Genomic DNA, 24,961 nt, shown 5'->3' on the forward strand with positions numbered 1-24,961 from the left:
GGCCCTCCAACCTGCTCTGCCATATTTGATTAGAACAGACCATCTACCTCAATACCAATTTCCTGCCCTGTCCCCTTCTTCCTTCATGTCATTTGCATTTAGAAATGTATCAGCCGTGAACTTGGCTAATGACTGAGCTTCCACAGCCCCTTGTAGGATGGAATCCCAAAGTGAAGAAATTCTTCCTCCTCCCTGCCATCAGTGACTTGAGCACACCGTTGGCATTGACACTCCAATGCAGTGCTGAGGAAGTGCTGCACTTTTGAGGATGCCACTGTCTATCCTGTAAGGTGGCTCAGAAAGCTCTCGAGACAATATTTGAAGAAGAGCAAATGCATTCTCCCCAGGTGCCACAAGACCATAAGAAATCAGAACAGGAAGTAGGTGTTGAGCCTGCTCCTCTATTCAATAAGATCATGGCTCATCCGACATCCCTCATGTCCACTTGCCTGCATTGTTCCCATAACCCTCGCTTCCCCAACTGATCTAGAATCAATTTATCTCAGCCTTCAATAGACACAAGGACTCTGCCTCCACAACACTCTGTGACATGAAGTCCCAGTGACTCTCAACTCTCTGAGAGAAGAAATTCCTCCCCATCTCAGTCTGAAATTGGTTCCCCTTTGTTCTGACACTCTGCCCTCTTGGCACTAGATTCTCCCATGAAGGGAAATATTCTCTCAGCATTTATGCTCTCAATATGTTTTAATGAGTATTGTTTAAAGAGATGAATGAGTCATTGCCACACTGCTGTTGGTGGAAGCATGCTGTGTGGATTTTGAATACTGTGTTTCTGTATTTCCAGAGTACTTAATTGTTGCAAGGCAACCCTGTGAAAAGTGTGATCGGTAAATACAAGCCTTTCTGAGTTGCATCTACCCTTGCTTCAGTTTTTAGATTAGATTAGATTCCCTACAGGGTGGAAACACGCCCTTTGGCCCAACAAGTCCACACCAACCCTCCGAAGAGTAACCCACCCAGTCCCATTTCCCTCTGATTAATGCATCTAACACTATGGACAATTTCCCATGGCCAATTCACCTGGCCTGCACGTCTTTGGACTGTGGGAGGAAACCCACGCAGACACAGGGAGAACATGCAAACTCCACACAGAGTTGCCCGAGGCTGGAATTGAACCTGGGACCCTGGTGCTGTGAGGCAGCAGTGCTAACCACTGAGCCACCGTGCCGCCCAGTTGTCTTTGTTTTCTTCCTCCCCACAGCAAGGCAATCCATGCTTCAAGTGACTGGTGTTTGCTCTCGTTGACCTGGTATCATGCAGACCTAAGCCCACCGTAACGACAATACTTGACTAAATCTCAGAAATCTTATCATGCCATGAAGTGATTTGGCCCATCATGTCTGAACTAAGTCTCTGAGTGTTTTATGTCAGTGCCAATCTCCTGGCTTTTTCCCAAACCCTACATATTGTCTCAATTGTAAATTACCATCCAATGCCCTCTTGAATGCCTCAATTGAACCTGTCTCCTCAACCTTTCCAGGTCATACATTCCATTCCCTAACAACTCGCTGTGTGAGAATGTGTTTTCTCACCTTGCGTTTGCTTCTCTTACAAAATATTTCAAATATGTGTCCTCTTGTTCTTGATTCTTTTACAAGTGGGAACCATTTATCCCTCTTTTTGTCCGTACTCTGAAGTATTTGAATATGAGCCAATCTCCTCTCAGCTTTCTTTTGATCCAAAGAAAACAGTCCCAAATTTTCCAATCTCTCATCAGTGGGACCACTCTTGTTAGCCTCTTCTGTACTGTCCCCACTGGGCAAAAGTGAGGACTGCAGATGTTCGAGATCAGAGTCAAAACATGCAGCGCTGAAAAAGCCCAGCTGGTCAGGCAGCATCCGAGGAGCAGGAGTGTTGACGTTTTGTTAATAAGCCCTTCATCAGGAAAAGCTCAACATGTCAACTCACCTGCACCTTGGATGCTGCCTGACTGGCTGGGCTTTTCCAGCACTGCACTGTTTGACTCTGTCTATTGCGCTCACAATCCTTCCAATAGTGTGGTGCACAGCGCTGTGGAAACTGATCAAACAGGTCTACAACTATCTTAGACCCACTCAGTGTGACCTCATTGCTGTTGCACTCTGTATAGTGGTCTGTCAGTGGAGGATTCGGTATTGGGCATGTTTTTTCATACACAGGATATGAGTGTCACTGGCCGAGCATATATTGCCCAGCCCTCATTGTCCAGAGGACAGTTAATCATCAGGTCTGCGCTCAGAGTGGGTACGCTCAGCAGATTTCATTCTCTGAAGAGCATTTACAAATCAGGCAGGTTTTTATAACAACTGACAATAGTTTCATGACTGCCATTGGGCCAAGTTTCCATTGAAATCAAATTCATGTCCCGTGGTGGGATTCAAACCTATTTCCCGAGAAGGTGAACCTCTGAGCTACTGAATGACTAACCTATTCACATCAGCATTACGCCAGCATTTACTCGCGAGAGAAATAAGGGGAGTCTCTGCGATAGCTTTTCCTGTTGGAGGTTACGTTCAATGTGCTGGATGAATACTTGCGTATTGGGGAGCTCAAACATGTGTGCCTGTAGTCCCCTTAGAGCATGTTCTGACCGTGCTAAAATATTGGTCATTTACGTCCACCATTCCTCCAACAAAAGTAAGCATGATAAACACATTCTTCGTGCTATGCTGAAATCAAACCATCTTGCAGCAGAGCTTGACCCACTCTGTCTGTGACAGGGTAAAGGAGAAGGCTGGACCATTTGTCCCATTCTGCCTGCACTTAATTTTCCCTTCTTCAAGAAAATGTATACACACACTCTTCAAAAAGTGACTGTGGATTCTGCTTCTGTCACGTGTCTGAAAAATCTCTGCAAACCTCTCCCTTTGTTTTTCTGATGACGAGATTGCGTTTGAACTCTCTGGTGGCTGGTTGATGGGTAAGCTTTCACCTCATTTAACTTCCAAAACCCCTGGTTGTTTGCAGTGGAATTGATTAAACCGCAGCTCTCTGTGGTTTAATATTCCACCATTGAGTTCTGAGGAATTGTTGAATGGATGCAAGATTGGGATTTATTTTGTAAGTTTGGAAAAATCTGTTTGTGGGAGGTTCTGTGCAGTGAACCAGTCAGCCGGACTGCCATCCTAATGAGACTGATGTCTGATTTGCTGGCTTTCTTGTTATGTTTGCCTGCAATATTTCTCTTGTCAGTCAGAACAGGTTGTTGCCCTCGTATTAGAACGTTAACATTTACCACCACCAAACTGAGTCGATTCTGCGGTGATTGCAGGATTCTCGATTTCACCTGGAATCTGTACTCTGCATTGACAACACGGTGAGATCCCTGCAGCTGCGCATGAACCAGCCCCTCATTGGGGTGTTGCCTTGGCTGACCTGGAGCAAAGGAAGGTCAGCAGCTAGGTACTGTGGAGCAGAAAATGGGGGTGCTTGTGGATAAATGACAGAAAATAATTCCAAAGGCTGGTGCAAGATAAACTTTTACCTGAACAGGGGTTGAGCAGATTCTGAATTCATTATTTGCTCCCTTTGACATGAGGCATGCTGGGCCTTTGTACAAGGCTCATGAGTCACATGCAAACCAGGAATGAGTGATCCAACTGGGCTTTTTTTTAATGACTCTCGGTACCACAGCACTAGTAAAGAAGAATGTCATTGCCGATTGTACTGAATTCAGATTTCACCATCTCCCACAGTGGGATTCAAATCCATATCCCCAAGACTTTGGATGAGCAGGCCAATGACATTCCCACTCTGTCACCACCTTCCCCGGTTGGAGGGCTCGCAGTTTCCAAAAGCTTGCTTCAGGTTCACTCAGAGCTCTGAGTTTAATTCAGCTAACCTCCAGCGAAAATAGGCCGCATTTGGCCAAGGTGTTGTTCAGGTGGAGGCTGCTGTATTCCAGAGGGGTCAGTGAATCTACAGGAGGGTCGAAGGTGTTTCAAGCTGTTGACATGGGGAATCAGCAGAGACATTCCTGCTAGTGGGAGAGGCCTGAACAAGAGGATGGAGCTGGGCTGATCAGGAGAAATCCCGAAACGTCGATTCTCCTGTTCCCTGGATGCTGCCTGACCTGCTGCGCTTTTCCAGCAACACATTTCCAGCTCTGATCAGGAGAAATGCCAAGCAAGTGCTGGAGCAATGTGGATCTCCATCTCAATCTCTCTCACTCTCTCTCTCACTGTGTCTCTCTCTCTGTCTATCTCTCTCACTGTCTCATTCGCTCTCTCTCCCCTCCTGCTGCCTTCCCCTCTCACCTCCCCCCAAAAGAAAGGGTATGGTACAAGGTCCACTGAAAATGTCAGAACTGAAGGATTTTTATTCCAACATGGTAAAGATGGAAGCAGGTGGGTGGATGAAGTTGAGATACAAATCAGCCTTTGGCTCAACTCAGTGGTGGCATGGTCTTCAGAGCCTGAATGGCCTCCTGCTGTTCCTTCTGCTGTTATTTTGTGGCTCAGTTTGAAGAGTGATTCTATTCCCATAAGATTTGCCACCTTGTGATTTTGCACCTTGACCCGGTTGTGTTTTGCTTACTCCCTTGCAAGGCTGAAACACTGCTGTGGTGTTTACCTGTAGCTGACACCCAGCACTGCTGCTGGGGTTTGCCCACTGCCTTCTGGTGTATCCGATACAGAAATAACTCCGACTGAAACAGTTCTCAGCCACCCACCTGTAAACCTCCCACCTCTTTTCACGGTCAAATGCAGGGAATGGAAATGCCAGCTGTTCTCATCACGGCTCTGTGACAGAGGCTTCACCAGAGGACTTATTCGAGGTAGTCTCTTGTTTTGCCTGGTCACTGACAATGTCAGGTCACTGGGTCGCTTTGAGAAACAGTGGGCTCTGGGGTAATTAATCGACAGAGCATGAGGACTGAATAGTTAATAAGGCATGTGGGACACTTGTTTTCATCAGACGTGGCAGAGAGCATAAGGAGGTCATGTTGGCATTGTACAAAGTGTTGGTGAGGCCACAGCTGGAGTACTGTGTGCAGTTCTAGTCACCTCACTACAGGAAGGATGTGACAGCACTGGAGGGGATTCACTAGACTCGTTCCTGGGATGGAGACACTGAGCTGTAAGGAGAAACTAGATGGGCTGTGATTGTTTTCTTGAGAGCAGAGAAGACTGATGGGGAGGATGGGGATGGTGAGGACATGATTGAGGTCTACACGATTATGAGGGGCATTACAGGGTGGATATTGTTATGACATGGGGTTGAACCCCTCTGTTAATTAAACCAAGTACACAGAAAAGCTCACCTCACCTCGTAATCTGTTCAAATATGAGTGACAGAGAGCTCCCAAATTCCACTATTTCAAGAAAATAACTGATTCATTTCTTAACTCTAAAAGGGAACATTAAACAACTGTTCACAACTCTAAACTCCCCTTTCTCTTAACTGCTTACTATATCTGCCTGCAACTCGAAAACAATATACTTTTCCAGTAAGACACTTATTAAAATTACATCAACTTAATTTCAAAACCACACAGTCCGTGACTTCTTCTGTGTCTTCACTCTTCCAGCTGAAGATCTCCCTGGGTCATCTTCTTTCTTGTTATTGTGAGTGTGTTTCACATGAAAAGGTACCTGTGATAGAGAGTGTTTCCTAATTTCTTTGAGAGCAAGATGTTAATTCTCTCGGAGTTTCTCTCTCGATGGCAGTTGCTCTCTGACCAATTTTCAAAATGTCCACATTCTTATACCCCTGACATCAGATTGTCTTATTGGTTTGACGTTGGCAAAACAATAAATTCAAACTCGATTAGCTTTTAGTATCCCTGGGGCATAATTTAAACCGATTGGTTAAATTCAAATTGTTGTCAAAGCAGCAACCAAACCTCAGGTATCCATTTCACAGCCAAATGTTACATCTTTTCAACTTTCCAGTACATTCTGGGATTGCTATCTCATTCACATACACAGAGGCTTGTAATCTCTCAGTTCTGAATAGCATTCACACTCTCTTAAAGGTAAGTACAGCCTCCAACTTCATAACAGCAGAGAAGCGGCTGTTCCCCTTGGTTGAGGGGTCAGTCATGAGGGGGTGATGTTTTACGGTGACAGGAAGGAGATTCAGAGAGGATTTGGGAAAAAGCTTTTTCACTCGGTGGGTGCTGGGAATCTGGAATACATTGCTTGGGAAGGTAGTGGAGGCTGGAGACCTTAGAGCCTTTAAACAATATTTGAATGACCATAGTATAATTCAAGGACATGGGAGGGCAGGAAATTGTGATTAGCGCGCCTTCATGGTAGTTAGGTCAGTGCAGACTCAGTGGGCTGAAGGGTCTTTTCTGCACTGTATGAATCTTTGTTATTTTTGCACTCAGAGGAACTTGATCATTAATGTCCTCTATCTCTAATCCTCTCCACTCTCACAGTAAAAACAAGGAAACAGATAGGAAATATTTCTTGAACCAGTTTGGAAATATAAGTGTAAGGGAATTAATTCTGGAGTTGTTGATCCATGGAATGAATTTTAATCTGATGAGGCAGCAATGTTTGCTGTGTATTCACTACACTTATTTTCCCATACCTCTCTGTGAAACTGTGTCGAAATATATGAGTTGTTCAGGATGATTGAGTTGAGAAAAAATCGAAGCCCAGCTGGAGGGAGGGAGGGAGCATCACTGACAGGGCTTTTCTTAAAGATGTGATGAGGATACTTGATGCATTCCTGGATGTGGGGGCTGCTTTGGGTGAAGTTCACACCAGCATTACTCACTGCAGCCCACACTGCTATTAGTCGGGAGCTGAGCTGAGCACTGTAATTGTGTGGGATGAAGGTGTTTGACCCAGATTTTGTGAGAGGTAGGCTTGGTTCACGCTGAAAAGATTTGGCTGCGTGGTCGGGGTGTGGACTGGTGTGAGAAATAGCATTGCACGATTTTTCAAATGTTTCCCAGCATCTGTTACTGATGGAGGAAAGGTGAAACCATTGCACCGAATCACAGTGGCTGTTGCCTGAAGATATCCTTGCTATGTGCACAGATGCTGTTCCAATTGGAATGTCATAAGCATTTCAAAGGCAGCAATGTTTTTGCCTGTTGACATTGCTCACTGAAAAAGGAAGGTAACCTGTGACAGATTGATTTAACACCTTGCCCTGTATGTCCAGGATGGGGAAATGTGGAGCAAATCTGTGACATTTTATGTCTCTGCCGTCTCCCTGCTGTTGAGTGGGGAAAGCTGTCTTCACTGACCTCACCATCAAGAGGGAAAGAAGAGGAACTCCAAGCACCCAGTGGCATTGTGACTGCTCAGCACTTTAAAACAACCACAGCTGGGGTCAGAGACAGGGAATGGGTCAAGGAACCTTTACTCACCTGTATCCGCACACACACACGCCAATGGGGAAACAACATGCTTGATCAACTGGTTGGGTATTGCCAGTTGATTGAGGAACAGACTGACAACCTGGAACACAAATTGCCAATTCAGCAAATGCTGACACGAAAATTGTGATGTCGGTCTAATATCTGAGAGTGTAGATGGAGGTGAAATGTGTGATGGAAATTAAAACAAAACTTGCTGGAAAAGCTCAGCAGGTCTGGCAGAATCTCTGAAGAGAATTCGAAGTTTTGGGTCAGGTGACCCTTCCTCAGATCGTCATGGCAATGTCTTTAGAGTTTTTTTTCAGACAGTGAAGATGGGATGTTGGACTCTGTTGCTGATTTCACTCATTTGGAATTAGAAAAAGGAATTCTGCAAGAGTGGCATCTTTGCAAATGCTATGATGAATAATCAAAAACAAATTTCATCATCTGGCAGGTTTTGGGTGCTATTTACTTTTGAATTCTTGTGGCTGCAAGTTTTATTGGGAGGGAACTTAATTATTTCACAGATCCAATATTTCAGACTTGACAATATTTTTCAGGCAATATGTTGTTGAGTAACATCCCAAGACAAAAAAAAAATTATCTGGTGATGATTTGTTTGATCACTGCAGTTTGCAGCATCCTCTACCTGCACCTTAACGTGAGCATGAGATATCTCTGGAAATGAACATGTTATGCACCTCACAGGTTACTTCAGAACGTCAACCAAGTGAGGCCATGCCTGGAAATTTCAGAGGTTAAGTTTAGATTTGTCATCCCAGGTCTGTGGGAGTTGGTTATCTCCCCAGTGGGGCAGTCATTGTCCGTCCCTAGTCTCGCCATTGTCTAACTCCACCATGAACCCAGTTCCTCCCCATTGTCCACCCTCTGCCATTAACCCAGTTTCTCCCCATTGACCACCCTCTGCCATTAACCCAGTTTCTCCACATTGTCCACCCTCCGCCATTAACACAGTTTCTCCCCATTATCCACCCCCCCCATTAACCCAGTTTCTCCACATTGTCCACCCCCCATTAACCACACAGTTTCTCCCCATTATCCACCCCCCCCATTAACCCAGTTTCTCCACATTGTCCACCCTCCGCCATTAACACAGTTTCTCCCCATTATCCACCCCCCCCATTAACCCAGTTTCTCCACATTGTCCACCCTCCGCCATTAACACAGTTTCTCCCCATTATCCACCCCCCCCATTAACCCAGTTTCTCCACATTGTCCACCCTCCGCCATTAACACAGTTTCTCCCCATTATCCACCCCCCCCATTAACCCAGTTTCTCCACATTGTCCACCCTCCGCCATTAACACAGTTTCTCCCCATTATCCACCCCCCCCATTAACCCAGTTTCTCCACATTGTCCACCCCCCATTAACCCAGTTTCTCCCCATTGACCACCCTCTGCCATTAACCCAGTTTCTCCACATTGTCCACCCTCCGCCATTAACACAGTTTCTCCCCATTATCCACCCCCCCCATTAACCCAGTTTCTCCACATTGTCCACCCCCCATTAACCCAGTTTCTCCCCATTGACCACCCTCTGCCATTAACCCAGTTTCTCCACATTGTCCACCCTCCGCCATTAACACAGTTTCTCCCCATTATCCACCCCCCCCATTAACCCAGTTTCTCCACATTGTCCACCCCCCATTAACCCAGTTTCTCCCCATTGACCACCCTCTGCCATTAACCCAGTTTCTCCACATTGTCCACCCTCCGCCATTAACACAGTTTCTCCCCATTATCCACCCCCCCCATTAACCCAGTTTCTCCACATTGTCCACCCCCCATTAACCCAGTTTCTCCCCATTGACCACCCTCTGCCATTAACCCAGTTTCTCCACATTGTCCACCCTCCGCCATTAACACAGTTTCTCCCCATTATCCACCCCCCCCATTAACCCAGTTTCTCCACATTGTCCACCCCCCATTAACCCAGTTTCTCCCCATTGACCACCCTCTGCCATTAACCCAGTTTCTCCACATTGTCCACCCTCCGCCATTAACACAGTTTCTCCCCATTATCCACCCCCCCCATTAACCCAGTTTCTCCACATTGTCCACCCCCCATTAACCCAGTTTCTCCCCATTGACCACCCTCTGCCATTAACCCAGTTTCTCCACATTGTCCACCCTCCGCCATTAACACAGTTTCTCCCCATTATCCACCCCCCCCATTAACCCAGTTTCTCCACATTGTCCACCCCCCATTAACCCAGTTTCTCCCCATTGACCACCCTCTGCCATTAACCCAGTTTCTCCACATTGTCCACCCTCCGCCATTAACACAGTTTCTCCCCATTATCCACCCCCCCCATTAACCCAGTTTCTCCACATTGTCCACCCCCCATTAACCCAGTTTCTCCCCATTGACCACCCTCTGCCATTAACCCAGTTTCTCCACATTGTCCACCCTCCCCAGTTTCTCTCCATTGTCCACCCTCCACCATTAACCCAGTTTCTCCACATTATCCACCCCTCCATTTACCCAGTTTCTCCCCATTCCCTTTCCCCACTATTAATCTAGTCTGTCCTTCTGGAGCAGTTTATCTCTATAAGTGTGGTTGTGTTTCTCCATTGCAGACCAGACTAGGCTGTGTTTTCATGATATCTTGCATCTGTTCGGCAGTAATCAGTGTCAAGACTGACTAAGATCTACTTGAGACTGTTGTCACCAGTGAAGCAAAGAAATTTGACATCATAGAATCCTAACAGTATGGAAGCAGACCAATCAGCCCATCAAGTCCACGTGGACCCTCCGAAGAGCATCCCACACAGACCCGGAGCATGTGCCAACTTCACACAGACAGTGGCCCAAGGCTGGCATTGAACACAGACCCATGGCACTGTGAGGCAGCAGTGCTAACCACTGAGCCACCGTGCATCATTTACAAGAGAAATTAGAGGAAGCTGATTTATATAGGGGTATCTCTCTTCTCTCTGTGTCTTTGTACAATTCACACTAACCTTCATGGGACTTGCATTTTGCAGGGGAACAGCTACCGCAACAGGCATCAGTGATGTTGTTCAGTGCATGGCATGACTGATGAATGCTGCAGGGAATGTGTTCTCGTCTGTCATACTTGTTAACCAAGTCAAAACTGTCATGCTGGAAAAGCACAGCCAGTCAGGCAGCATCCGAGAAGCAGGAGAGTCGACGTTTTGGGCTTAACCCCTTCATTAGAAATGTGAAGTGTTTACATCTGAAACGTTGACTCTCCTGCTCCTTGGATGCTGCCTGACTGGCTGTGCTTTTCCAGCACCTCACTTTTTCACTCTGATCTCCAGCATCTGCAGTCCTCGTTTTCTCCTTGTTAACAGAGATGGATCGTAGGCTACCATATTTGGAATGATTCCTTTCAGTCACCAGCAATACTCTCTGGGACTGATACTCAGCTAATCTCCGGGTTCTGCCACTGAAGCCAAGTGGACACAGACATGGTACACATTTGTGAACTTCACTTTCAGATGAATTCCAGGCAGGTCAGCTGACCACCAGGGGTCAGCCAAGATCACTGTTAGTTCCATCCCACTCCTTTCCTCCATCCTAGCCCTTTGTGATCAGGACTGGGGCCTATCTTGAATATGTGTCGCTCTGTTTCTGAACCAAAAAAAAGACCAAAAGAAAGGTTTTATTTGCTGCTGGGCACTTTTCTGTGACCAAATTCATGATAATTCCAATTATATATTGGTTGCCTTGAACCTGAGTTTTTATTTCTGTAATTCACGGTTATTGTGGTGCTTGACCTTGACTTTTGGAAAATTTCTCACCAGTTCTCAAGTGAGATAGTGTAGTTTCCCTCATGAAAAGGTTGTCAGAAATTGGAGTGCAGGGACGTGTGTGAATGTAGACCTGGAGGGGATCCAGTCACATTGTTGAGGGATTTGAAAGCTGGGTTTCTGGGAGTGTCTGTGAGGATGGCACGAGCCAGAATATTGAACGAGTTGGAATTCGTTACTCTTAAGGAGTTTCGCAAAGAGAAAGGCAGGTTTGATTTCAAGTTGAAGGAAAGGATTCCGCAGCAGAGGGGAGGAAGTCAGTATGGTGCTGGACATGCATTTGCAGTGAGAAGCAGCAGGATACATGAACAGATTGATCCAGGCAGCATGATGAATGGGAGTCCTGATAGAACTGAAGGTTTCACACCTTGAAGAGATTGAAGATTGATAAGGCCAGGTGTTGGTGTGGACAGAAGTCAGTAGCTTTTGCCAACATGAGCTGAAGTGGGTTGCCGCTGACCCAACCTTTCCAGTTTGAGAATCGGGGGCAGGGAGTTGAGTGCTGTGGCAGATAGAAGAGATCACACCACACGTGGAAACGTTATCACAGAAGGAATGGTGAAGAAATCATAAAGGTGAGGAGCAGGAACTCTTAAGTAGGAGTGAGTGAACACTTACAATGTGGTCAGCTATTGGAAGTGTCACTGAACACCAGATAAGAATGTGGAAACAGGTCCACCATGGAGGAAATCTGCAGGCAGGAAAGGGGATTAGCAAGCAGTACCGATGAAGGTCAGTGGTCTCAGGGCTGTCTGTACAGCAGGAAGCTGCTAGGGGAGCTGCAAACCAGCAGAGATGAAGACACATTGTAGGGCAGTGAAGTGATGGCGATGAGTGTGATATGATTGGTGAATGTGTTGTGGACTTCTCACTCTGATAATTTGACTCAATTGCAATGTCAAGTCTTGAGTTTGTCATGTGTCTGCATTTGAAAGAGACTTGAGGGTCGTGTGAGCTCTGTCACTGGAGCTGGTTAATTTTATTGGTTGACATGAAACCATTTAGTTTGAACCTTGTGAAACAAAATGAAATGCAGTTTTCTTGATTAGGTCTTCATTTCCACAGTGCTGTTTAAAGAAGCCCTTTAACCAAGTGATGCTAATTCAGTGATGACTCAGTGTGACAGAGAGTCTTTTAATAAATATTTTGATTAAAAACATTTTCAACTCTTTCACAAAAACAACCATACATTTAAAACAAAACAAAACGGTAGAGGTAGTCCAACAGTATCGTACCATAAGACAGGTCGAAGATCCTTTATTTGTACATCCAAAAACCAAAACGCACCGAAATTCAAAAGATTTTTGTGAAGTTTTTTCTCATTAACAAGGTTGTTTGGCGTGCAAACAGTTAATCCAAATCGACACCACTTGATGCATGTTACTCGGATGCGACGTGGGGGGCGCGTGGCAAAGCATATTCTATTTTAGAAGTCTGTTCCTCCAGTAAGACTTTCAAAAATTTCACCTTTAAACTCTCACTATTCTGAAAACCGAAAAATTCCAAACAAACAGCTGGTCCCGAGCATTTTGGATAAAGGATCTTCCACCTGTATTATTAATAATAAACGACCTACTGCTCTACCAGAACAAATGTATCTTCTTAAACTGAACTGCAATCAAATTAAATTAAAGTTACATTAAGCTCAATTCAAATGAACTTCAGTTACATCACATTTCTTTGTTCTCTTTCACTCACCATACCTCCCTGGGAGCAGCAGTCATTTTACCTGTATTTTTTCCAGCCTCCCCCTCCACGGGCCATCCAAACTAACTCCCACAGCTATATCACATCCCTGATTAATGTCGCCGATAAGTCTGCATCTATACAATTTACAAAGGGACACCGTGTCTTCTAAAACTGCTCTGTTTTGTGCACCATATTTGTAAGGTAGTCTTGGGGGAGTCGCTGCATCAGCAGCCTGCACCATCCCATAAGACCTGGGGACCTTTCCAACATCCAACTTATTAAAATGTTCTTCCTCACACAGTGCATAAGAATGTTACGCAGTCTCTTCCCAGAGAGGGCAGAGAGTGGTTTTTTAACAGGAGGAGGAGATTGAGCATCTTTGTTCTCCTCCCCTGAACCAATCAAACTGTTGCTGCCTGCAATGTCCTGTTGGCTGGAACTGGAGTGTGGAATGGAAGTTTCAAAAGCAGACATTGGAACAGTGGTTCTGCTGACATCTTTGGAGGCCTCAACAAGACCCTGGCTTGCTGACCTCTTGCCTCCAGCTTCTATGTACACAGACCTTTCTGCTAAATCTTCGCAACGTCCATAAACATCGGTCTTCCAACCTTCTCACAGGGCTCATTGCAAAACTCACTTTTCGATGCTATGAACTCAGCCTGATGCTTGTGGGCGGGCTGACTGGCAGTTTACAGCACAACGATCTCTCCGTCTGGGAGATGGTGGAGTCACATGGGGATGGAACACTGGCTCAGTGGTTAGCACTGCTGTCTCAGTGCACCATGGACCTGGATTCGATATCACCTTCGGACCACTGTCTGCATGGAGTTTGCACATTCTCCCTGTGTCTGTGTGGGTTTCCTCCCCCAGTGCAAAGATGTGCAGGCTAGGGTGGATTGCCCACGTTATATTGCCCACAGTGTCCAGGGATGTGCAGGCTAGATGGGTTAAGCATGGGAAATGCAGGGTTACAGGGATAGAGTTGGGGGTCTGACTGAGATGCTGCTTGGAGTATCATTGCAGATTTGATGGGACGAATAGCCTCCTTCCACACTGCAGGGATTCTATGAATCTGTATTTAAACAGTTGTTATCAGACCAGGAGCTCAACATGGCGTGGAGTCTTTGTAAATAAAATTGCTCTCTTTTTTCAAGCCATGTTCAAAATCAATGTCCAATGAAAATCTGAGTGTGAGAAAACTTAGCTCCAGTAAACATTTCAGTGCTGAATCCACACTGGTTGCGACCAGTCACATTGACTTCTTGGAGTTCTGCTGTTATTCATGCACTGACTGTGCTGTGTGACGGGACGAGCTGCTCTGTGTGTTGGTTGTCACTGGGTAAGGCACTGGCCTTTGAGTCAAAAGGTTGTGGGTTTATCCAGGGAGTTTGGAATCCAAGGCCTCAGCAGTTCCCTCAGATTGGTCCTGGTGTCCAGGGGGGCCAGGTTTCATTTCAGTTGTTTTCATTGATTTATTGTCAGATGTTCTGAAGTAAAGTGAAAAGCTTTGTTTATGAGTGGTGCAGGCAGGTCATAGTAAGCAGCAACACGCACAGCAGAGGGTGATAAAAATAAACACTTAGACAGAGGCAAACAGCTTATGTCGCACAGAGTGTGCATTAGGCAAGATCAACATTAGCAAGGTTGCCATTATTTGAAGTTAGAGAGTCCATTCATCAGTCTAATAACGGCAGGGATGATGTTGGAAGCCTTTCCGCAGTGGTATGGACCAGGCCAGACCCCTTCAAAACATTTCAGGAAAGTAGCCCAACCTTTCCAGTTGTTTTAAGCAGGTGTAGAGTGGATATTCCTGGAGTAATGCAGCTGGCCCAACCATTCAATTTTAAACAAAACTGAATGTATTTACACATGAACAAAAGAAAAATGCATTTCAAGTCACAACCTATTTGAAGACCCAGTTGACTCTATTGCAATTTAATGATGCTGTTCCAAAGATTTGCAACATACTGACCAACAGCCTCTTGGCAAAAAAGATCAAATCAAATGCAGGTCCTTACAAGAGAGATGTCAGAGAGAGAGAGGATCAGCATGGAGCTGTTTCTTTGACCAACAGCCTCAAATAGACTGCTTGCTCAAACCAAATCAAATCAAACCCTGATCTGGCAGAACAGGCCATTCCCCTTTCATCGTACAAGTGTTTTAAAAGACTTGGAAGCATCCTCAAGTAGATATTTCCAGACATCTAGGAGCCTCTGCCTTTACAACCCTTCTGGGAAAAAAACACCCAGGACAGCATAACCTTGTTAAAGGAGCAGCGTTGTCTCACACAGCAATGACATTCTGGTTCACTTGGACGTCGCTGTTTGTGGGAGCTTACTGTGCGAAAACCAACTGCTGTCTTTGCTGCATTTCAGTGCGGACTATGCCTGGAAAATGTCTGAGTTTTGTGCACTTTGAGATGTCTCCATGTTGTGATAGTTGTGAGTTGTGAGTCCTGCCTTCTGCCTGAGTGTGGAAGGGGTACACTGAGGTTGTTCAAGCAGGTCTGCAATCACTGCACGACACAGAAAAGATTTACAAGGATGTTGCCAGGGTTGGAAGATCTGAGCTACAGGGAGAGGCTGAACAGGCTGGGGCTGTTTTCCCTGGAGCATCGGAGGCTGAGGGGTGACCTTATAGAGGTTTATAAAATTATGAGGGGCATGGATAGCATAAATAGACAAAGTCTTTTCCCTGGGGTTGGGGATTCCAGAACTAGAAGGCATTGGTTTAGGGTGAGAGGGAAAGATATAAAACAGACCAAAGGAGCAACTTTTTCACACAGAGGGTGGTATGTGTATGGAATGAGCTGCCAGAGGAAGTGGTGGAGGCTGGTACAATTGCAGCATTTAAGAGGCATTTGGATGGGTATATGAATAGGAAGGGTTTGGAGGGATATGGGCTGGGTGCTGGCAGGTGGGACTAGATTGGGTTGGGATATCTGGTCGGCATGGACGGGTTGGACCGAAGGGTCTCTATGACACATGAAAGGAATTTACCCCATGACAGTGAGAGACACCTGACTATTGTCTTCAAAACTGAATTGTATTTCTGGCTGTCAAACCTTTTCGTTGTATCAACGTAAATCCATCCAGACGGCTGCAACACTGTCATGCCTGAAATGTCAATTCTCCTGCTTCTTGGATGCTGCCTGACCTGCTGTACTTTTGCAGTGCCACACGTTTTGACTCTGATCTCCAGCATCTGCAGTCCTAACTTTCTCCCTGTTTTGGGTAGAGCAAAGTGGGGAGCAGTCATTGGCTAAGGGCACTCAGGACTGTGTCAGCCATTGAAATGAATTAGCCCGAGGACTGCTATGAAAGGTCATAGAGCCAAACACAGCCAGGAGTAGGCCATCCCTATGAGGAATCTAAACTCTAAATCTCAATGTTCCAAACATCGTCTTGCTCACAGAAGGAACAAGTTGTGCTTAACGTATTGTGGCAATGAGTTCTGAGACTGAGAGAGGTTTCTGAAGAACACCATGTGTTATTTGCTGACAGGCAAATCCTCTTGACTTCCCCATGCTTCATAAACTCGCACTTTGTTCTTCAGTTGCTGTTAAGAACCTTTCATTTTCAATTTCAAGCCATGCATTATTATCCTGTGGGTCTGTCCTGCTCCTGTGTTCCTTCAAACATCTTCTGTTCTGTTCCTTCAAAATGTGCCTGTTCAACCTTGTTGTCTTTTCTTGAGCCAATGATCTTCCCTTCTTGGCCATCCTGACAACATGCATTCATGGATGGAGATGTTGCTGCCCAGGGCAGCATTCATTACCCTGTCCCTAGTTGCCCCTTGTGAAGGTGGGGGTGAGCTGCCTTCTTGAACCACTGCAGCCCATGTGCTGTGGGTTGACCCACAATGCCCTTAGGGAGGGAATTCCAGGATTTTGACCCAGCGACAGTGAAGGAACGGCGATATATTTCCAAGTCAGGATGGTGACTGGTTCAGAGGGGAACGTTCAGGGGGTGGTGTTCCCACGCTGTCATTGACTGTTGTAAATGGTAAATGGAAGGTGCGGAATGTTAGTCAATTCTCCATGTACCCCATGTGTCTGTTGCCCTCATCCGAGTAGCTGGGAGAAGAGGCAGGTTTGGAAGGTATGAATGAAGGAGCTTTGGTGAATTTCTGCAGTGCTTTTTGTAGATGGTATACCCTGCTGCCTCTGAGCATTGATGTGGAATCCCTTTCTCGTTTGGCAATTTCAACTTGTTGTCCTGATTGCCAGATATTTTATTTCACCCAGGACACCTTCAGTAAAGCGCAAACATGTGGCAAAGTTGTTGTTGTGTTGTCTTCTTCAATCTCAACCCAGGAACAGAGCATTTCCTTGAAACTACGTTTTTCACTGTGCCAGGACAGCATTTGGCGACTTCCTGGTGAAGATGGATTGGTCAGTAAGGAACAAGAGCTGAAAATGTGTTACTGGAAAAGCGCAGCAGGTCAGGCAGCATCCAAGGAACAGGAGAATCAACGTTTCGGGCATAAGCCCTTCTTCAGGAAAGGCTTATGCCCAAAACGTCGATTCCCCTGTTCCTTGGATGCTGCCTGACCTGCTGCACTTTTCCAGCAACACATTTTCAGCTCTGATCTCCAGCATCTGCAGCCCTCACTTTCTCCTCCAGTCAGGAACAACTCTGATACAAATGGGGGGTGCGCTGAATGCAGCGAGATCCATTGGTACAGAATAGTGATCTGGTTTACATTTCACAAGACACACACTCTTGTGAATATAATTGTGTCCAAACCAATTCAAGGGTTCACTCAGCTGGTTCCTGGGATGAACAAGTTAGCCAGTGCTTCTATTTAAATAGAACCACTCACTAATTTAAAAGGGGGCGATAAAGCCAGACCCCAAATGCATGTGTGTATCTAATTGCCAATCACCTTGAGGAAATGTCTTTTCCCCTGCTTGTGGCACGATGGAATTCTCTCTGCCACACAGCAGCAGAGACTCGCTTGTTGAATTGATTGAAGATTCCTTGAGACAGCTTTGTGAATGATAAGGGAGTCAAGGTGGAAGATAGGAAAATGGTATTGAAAGCAGAACCTGATCACCCATGTTCTTATCTAATGGTGAGCATACCCGAGGGTCTGAACAGTCCCTAATTCTTGTGTTTGTAATTGCACTTAATACAGTGGCCTGTGAGCATTTGCTTACCATCATGTTGACAGAGTCACCTTGATCTTGCTGACTTGAACAATGTTGAAATGTTTCCCACATTCCTGACACAGTTGGTCTTCAAATAATAGCACAGGTTGAGATCCCAGTATTGTGGTGGTGACTGCACAGCTTTTTGGAGTTAGACATGGAATAAAAGCTGTTTGTGTTTTTGACTGACTGACTGGAACGACTCATTCCTCATCAGAATTTGTTTGCCAATGCAGTCACATATTGATTTATCAATGCTGCCTCTCCAGCAAATGTCAAATAACTGTTAGTTTCAAGAAACCTGCAACTTTTACCTCTTTACCCCCCAAAATGATAGAGGATAATGCTTTCTGCATCGAATTATTTTGGTGCATTGCTAGTCTGAAGATGCACAAGTATAAAATACTGCTTTGGAAACATCATTAACATTGAGGAAGCAAATTTCTGAATTTAATCTTGGTCGAAGACCATGCTAACTTATATATCTCCCAAATGCTGATGTGCCTGGTGAAGGGAATCCTGAGAGATGTGACTCTTTTTGGATTTGATTGTGATAAACCTATTGATGTTTCAATGAGTTTTTGTGCTACCTTGTAATGACCATGTACCTTGCACTGGCTCCTTCTTCCCCTCAACCATCTGTGGTTGAGCTTTCCCCTCCAGATTTCAGTTAGCATCATCATCAGCTTTGTGAACTGTTTGATTGAAGATGTTAGTTTCTGCTTCATGGCTGCCTCCCAGCTCCTGCCTGTGGATGGTTGGGCTATTTGAGACCAGCACCCTGTCAGGGCAATCTCCATTTCGGTTTCCATTTGAATCCCTTTAGAGCTTAACTGCAAAGCAACTTATGAGTCTGCGTTTGCCTATCTTGCAGAGAAGATATTATTTGCTGGTTTTTCCCCTAAGCGGAGGATGTTTATTTAACTGATCAGTCGATTGAAAGCACTTTCTGTGGAGCAGATTGCTTTGATGTCTGATGACTGTTATGTGGTTGAACCTTGTGGTATCTTTACTCTGAGACCTTATTGTCAGCGCTCAGCATCTTTTCGGCTGGGATTTCGAACATTTTGCTATTTCTCAATACTGCCTCTCTGTTTTGCTATCTCCTTCACCTGTTGGTGAGCCACAGAAAGGTGGCATGCAGTGAATGGGTGTTCAAAGAGCTGTGATTTCCTCCATCTGATCCTTTCTGGGAGGATCTGAGAGGAGCTCCCAGTTTCAAACTGCCTACACCCAGTTCCAGCGTAGGGATGTGGATGCGTGGTCCGTCAGATCAGCCATGACTCGACTGAATGGTGAGCAGGTTCGATGGGCCAAATGGCCCGCTAACTGGTCCTATTTCTTTGGGTCTTGTCATTCATGCTTCTCCCACTCAACAGAACATGTCCTCTGCCTCAGCTCTATCAGGTCCTCTCCGGATCGGAAGTTGTGTTTTGTTTTTTTTGGTACCACTGATCATTCGGGGATACTTATTCCAGCTGTCGTGTGTTCATCTTGGTGTATACCTGTGGCAGGGAATCTTACCTTAATGGTTTATCTCGATGGCTTGTTTATTGGGTGCAAGGCAGACTGACATAATCTGTTTTTATAAAGGTCACTCCACATCCTGTCTGGCAACTTGAAGACTGTGTTGTAAACCATCTTGATGAGTCTGGCTTGAGAATGGCTTGCTATAGATGACCCAGATTTATCTCAGATAAACACCCTGCATCGTTCCTCTCAGATTTTCATTGGATTGCAGTCTGACTCCTGCCAAATGCACTGACAACTTATATTTACATAGCGCCTTCAGCAAAGTCGTACATCTCAAGGAGCTTCCCAGGAATGTCATGGCACTGAGCCACATGACAAATTAGAGAGGATGACTTAACCCTTGTGCTAGGATTTAAGGAGCTTCTTCATCTTCAAACAAAGTGGAGAATTAAATGGAGCAAATTTCAGTTCCTGTTTTTACAGTGGAGCGGCCTCCAAGGGCTGAATGGCTTCCTCCACTTCCAATTGTATGACACTTTAGGTGCGGAAAAGACTTTGGAGTTCATCCATCGTTCTGCTTCCATGGGCTTCAGACAGAGCTGCCTGTCCTGTCACTTGTTTCTAATGTGGGCTTTCTCCTGCTTCTCGGATGCTGCCTGATCTGCTGTGTTCTTCCAGCACCATCCACACTCTCTGCTCTGATCTCCAGCATCTGCAGTCCTCCCTTTCTCCTGTAGCTTGTTTCTGCCAGCTCAGCTGTCTGTACTGTCACCTCTGAGTGAGAAGGTAGATGAGTTCACTTCTCTATTCCTGAGTCTTTCATCCTCAGTAGCATGGTTAGCGAGGAGGCAGTGGCCCTGTGGTATATCGCTGGACTGTTAATCCAGAGATCCCGGAAATGTTCTGGGATCCGGGTTCAAATCCTCCCATGGTAGATGGTGGAATTTGAATTCACTATAAAATCTGGAATGAAGAGTCTGATGATCCATTGTCAGTTGTTGGAAATAGCCATCTGGTTCCCTGATGTCCTTCAGGAAGGAAACTGCCAGCCTCATCTGGTCTGGCCTATATGTGACTCTGTCCCCACAGCAATGTGGTTACCTCTCAACTACCCTCTGAGTAATTAGGATTGGCCATAAATGCTGGCTGAACCAGTGACACCGATATCCTTTGAGTGAACTTTAAAAATTGTAAGTTTGCAGATGACCTCAAAATTGGAGGTGCACTAGACAGTGTAGAAACTCACCTCAGAGTACGATGGGATTTTGATTAGATGGGCTGAGGAGTGGCAGATGGAGTTCAATTCAGATAAAGGCACAGGGTGTTGCGTTTTGGAAAGGCAAATCAAGGCAGGACTTAAAAAAACTCAGTGGTCAGGTCCTGGGGAGTGTTGCTGAACAAAGAGACCTTGGAGTGCAGGTTCATAGCTCCTTGAAAGTGGAGTCCCAGGTAGATAGGATAGTGTAGAAGGTGTTTGGTTTCCTTTATTGGTCAGAGTATTGAGTGCAGGAGTTGGGAGGTCATGTTGCAGCTGTATTGGTTAGGCCACTGTTGGAATATTGTGTGCAGTTCTGGTCTCCTTCCTATCGGGAAGATGTTGTGAAACTTGAAAGGGTTCAGAAAAGCTTGATCAGGATGTTGCTGGGTCTGGAGGGTTTGAGCTACAGGGAGAGGCTGAACAGGCTGGGGCTGTTTTCCCTGGAGCGTCGGAGGCTGAGGGGTGACCTTATAGAGGTTTATAAAATCATGAGGGGCATGGATAGGATAAATAGGCAAAGTCTTTTCCCCAGGATAGGAGAGTTCAAAAGTAGACTGCTTAGGTTTAAGGTGAGAGGGGAAAGATTTAAAAAATACCTGAGGGATAACTTGTTTATACAGAGTGTAGGACGTGTATGAAATGAGCTGTGAGAGGAAATGGTGGAGATGGGTATAATTCCAAGATTTTAAAAGGCACTTGAATTGATATATAAACAGAAGTGGGTTAGAGGGATTTGGGCCAAATGCTGGCAAATGGAATGACGTCAGATTGGGATGTCTGGTCAGTTGAGATGAGTTGGACCGGAGAGTGTTTTTCTGTGCTGTAGCCTCTATAGAATCCAGGCTGGTGATCCAGTGAGGGAGTGCTGCACTGTCAGAATTCTCAGCTTTTGGAGGAGGTGTTAAAGCATGGCCCTGTCTGACCCCTCTGGAGGATGTAAATGATCCTGTGACACCTTTCAAAAAAGAGCAGGCAGGTTATCGTCGCTGTCCTGGTCAATGTTTATTCCTCAAAACAGATCGTCTGGTGAGTTGTCTGTTGTGTGGGAGCTTGTTGTATACAATTGAGTCTTTTGTTTTCTCCATTTGAAAAGTGATCTCAGTTGAGGAGGACTTTGGGGCAGCTGGCAAGTGTTTATGGAGTGTTGAAATGTTAGTCAGTGGGCAGCACTCGCTCACTCACTCACTCAGCAAGTTCCAGGAAATATGAATTGGGGAAACTCTGATGTGCTCATTGAAACTGTGGCTCTCCAAATGGTTCAGTTCGCAAACGTGACACGGTACTATGCAGCAACAACAACGTAGATTTCAATCAGGCTTTGAACCAGAGAAAATATTCTCGAGGAGCTTCCTGGGATCATGGTAACGCAGAATCACAGGGAGGGGTGTTGTGACAGGGCTTGTAGCGAAAAGAAAGAGAGATGGAGGTGATCATGGAGGGAATTCCAGAGTTTGGGATCCAGACAGCTGGGGTCTTGGACATAGAGAGAGGAGAATATGGAGGGATTTGGAAAGAGAATGGAAGTGTTAACATTGAGGCAACAAGGGCACAGTAAGTGAAAGGGTGCCCATCCCAAATGCCGTCATGGTAAAGTCGGAACAGAATCTGTACGATACCTTGTCAGTTTCACCTGCTGTTTGTTGCTTCTGTTGCAGGTCATGTACTACACAGAAATGTCCAAGATATTTGGAGATCTGACTGGCCAGATTGAGCAGCAGGGAATGACTGATGAACAGCGCGAGAAAGAAAATGAAGCCAAACTGAATGATCTGCGAGCTCTCTCCATTGTAGCAGATGACTGAACTAGAACACGTAAAGGCAGCATACCGCATCATAGCTGGGTTTAATCTGCGGGTTTCCGGAAGAATCCTCATTTGGGTGGGTTTGGGGTAAAAGCAGTAATGTTGTTGGGGACTGATGTGGAGTTCCTCAGTTTTGAACCTTTCTTTTCCCCCCTTTTTGTACATCCCACGATGAAGGTAATGACATTGTCTGTGTGGGATTTGTCTGTTCTCCCTGTGTCTGTATGGGTTTGCTCTGGGTGCTCTCGTTTCCTCCCACAGTCTAAAGTTAGGTGGCTTGGCCATGGGAAATGCAAGATTACAGGGATAGGGTAGCAGGGTGGGTCTTCGGGGGGTTGGCGTGGACCTGATGAGTCAAATGGCCTTTTGCCGCACTGATGGTATGATTTGACTGGGGCTCCTCTTCAGGGTCTGCTGCTGGTCCAGTTTGACAGGTGGAGAGAAGGCAGCAGTGAATGGTGCTCCTTGCCTCTGTGCCATTCCTGCCTATCCTGGGAGCAGTCCATGCAATTCTCTCCTGCCTCTCTCTCTCTCTCTCTTGGCTATACTGGGCTGCAGGGAACGTGACCTGACAGGAGAAGGCTTGAGCCGCTGTGTTACCAATACACTGAGTCTTTCCCACCCAGCCTGACTGTATGTGTCCATCGTGGAGCAGTCAGTGCAACAAAACGAGAGAAATAGTGTTTCCATGGGTCATCTCGTTCTCAAGAGGACAATTCATTGAGACAATGATCCTTGCTTTCCCACAGTGGCCAAAGACAGTGAATTGAAGGGGAGCAGAATGAGGGGCAGTGAGCTTTATGGGTATTGCGCCCAAGACCAAACTCTGGCGACCTTAGCACTACACCAACTGCACCCTAATTTTCTTAAAGTATCTATCAGACCTCATGGCGACAAAATACGCTGCTCAGCCTCAGGGATGTCCGGTCTGTGGGGAAAATACAACTCCCAAATTCGGACTATTTGACCCAAAGGGATCAGGACAACAGGGCATTGAGTGGTTTATTGTTTGAATCTGAAGTTGGTGATTGTACTCCAAAGGCAAAACTAAATGATCGTTTGGTGGGAGGGAGGGAGGGAGGAGGGATCTCTGTTTTGAAAATGGGTTCACGTTTCACGTGGAGCCCAACAAGGCAGTAACATTGGGACCCTTTTCTTTATTCATGGTATGGATTTCAGTCTAGCCCACATTATATCAGGGCTTACTGAGTCCTGTGCAGAGCTGCTGTCTGGCATGTTTCTGAGCTGCTTCATTGCTCCATGGTCAGTGGTCTCAGCAACAAGTCAAACCCATTGAGGAGAGAAGGTGGGCAAGGAAGGAATTGTTGGATTCCTCTACATTTTTCAGGGGCTTGGAAAATATAGCTTTCCTTCACCGTCATCTCTTGTTTCTGCTTCCAGAAGAACACACACACGTTAATGACGAGTTAATGTTTCCTCTCTCTGTAGCTTTACAAAGGATGTGATTTTGTAATGTTTGTAAATAATCTGATGTCTTGTGAATTCTATAAAAATCTGATTGTGCAACTGGTTGTTGTCTGTGTGATAGGATTGTCTGTTGCCTGCAATCGTTCCTGACAGGGAGCGTGCAGTTCCTGGGGAGGGACGGAGTGAGCTCACGGAACCACTTCCTCAAGGCCAAGGTCCTAACCTCAGTTTTAGCTGTCAGTTTCAAGTTCCTTGTTAAGGGGATGGACATGAGACAGGACTTAATGGAACCAATGGTCTCAGAACCACATACAAACATCAGAACAGGAGCCAACCATTTAGCTTCTGAAATCTGTAAAGGTCAGGGTTAATCTTGGACTGACTCTTGAGTTTTGGAAGAATCTCTGGCTCTATGCTTTGATTGGACTCTGGACTGAGATTCCTCAGCTCTCTGTGAGAGGGAATTGCAAAGATTCACAAGTGAAGAACACTTCTCCTCAGCTCAGTTGGAAATTGCCAACCCCTGACCCCAATCCTCCCCCCTCCCCAACCCTCAGAGTCAATACAAATAACCTTGCAGCATCTATCCTGTCAACAGCTGAGACAGTATTCACTGGTCCATTTCCATTGTCAGCAAGTCCAATTCACAAAACCAAAGAAGTTCAGATGGAGGATCACTGGATCTGAACAATGAACTTTGCTTTCTCTCCACAGAAGCTGCCAAGACCTGCTGAGTTTCTCCAGCAATTTCTGTGTTTGTTTCTGACACCAGGTTCAAATTTCATCTCCCAAAATTTGAGTTGTTATGTGAAGACAATTTTTAGCTGAAAGTGTTTTTGTTTGATTTGAAAAGTCAAGGTAATTTTAAAATGATGGAAACCAAGTTTTGATAAGTGTTTAACTGTGACTGATTTGTGCTCAGTTCATAGCTTGTCAACAATTCTACAACATGAGGGTCAACATGTTCCCTTTGAAGGAACAAGGTGCCTAACTGGCCTATTGACATCTTGAATAGGATTTGCCAGTAATGTACAAAAAT

General features: G+C 45.6%; 1 protein-coding gene across 1 annotated transcript in view; it reads left to right on the forward strand.

Annotated features, from left to right (window-relative positions):
- The window catches only part of bin3 (bridging integrator 3), a 125,355-nt gene extending 101,334 nt beyond the window's left edge, over positions 1-24,021 (forward strand). The window contains exon 9 of the mRNA XM_043681204.1: positions 22,348-24,021. Coding sequence (XP_043537139.1) covers positions 22,348-22,494 — 147 coding nt within the window. The 3' untranslated portion in view covers positions 22,495-24,021. The remainder of the gene's footprint in view (positions 1-22,347) is intronic.
- Positions 24,022-24,961: the final 940 nt, after the last annotated feature.

Source organism: Chiloscyllium plagiosum, chromosome 42 (genome assembly GCF_004010195.1).
Source record: "Chiloscyllium plagiosum isolate BGI_BamShark_2017 chromosome 42, ASM401019v2, whole genome shotgun sequence".
In the NCBI taxonomy this organism is placed as follows: Eukaryota; Metazoa; Chordata; class Chondrichthyes; order Orectolobiformes; family Hemiscylliidae; genus Chiloscyllium; species Chiloscyllium plagiosum.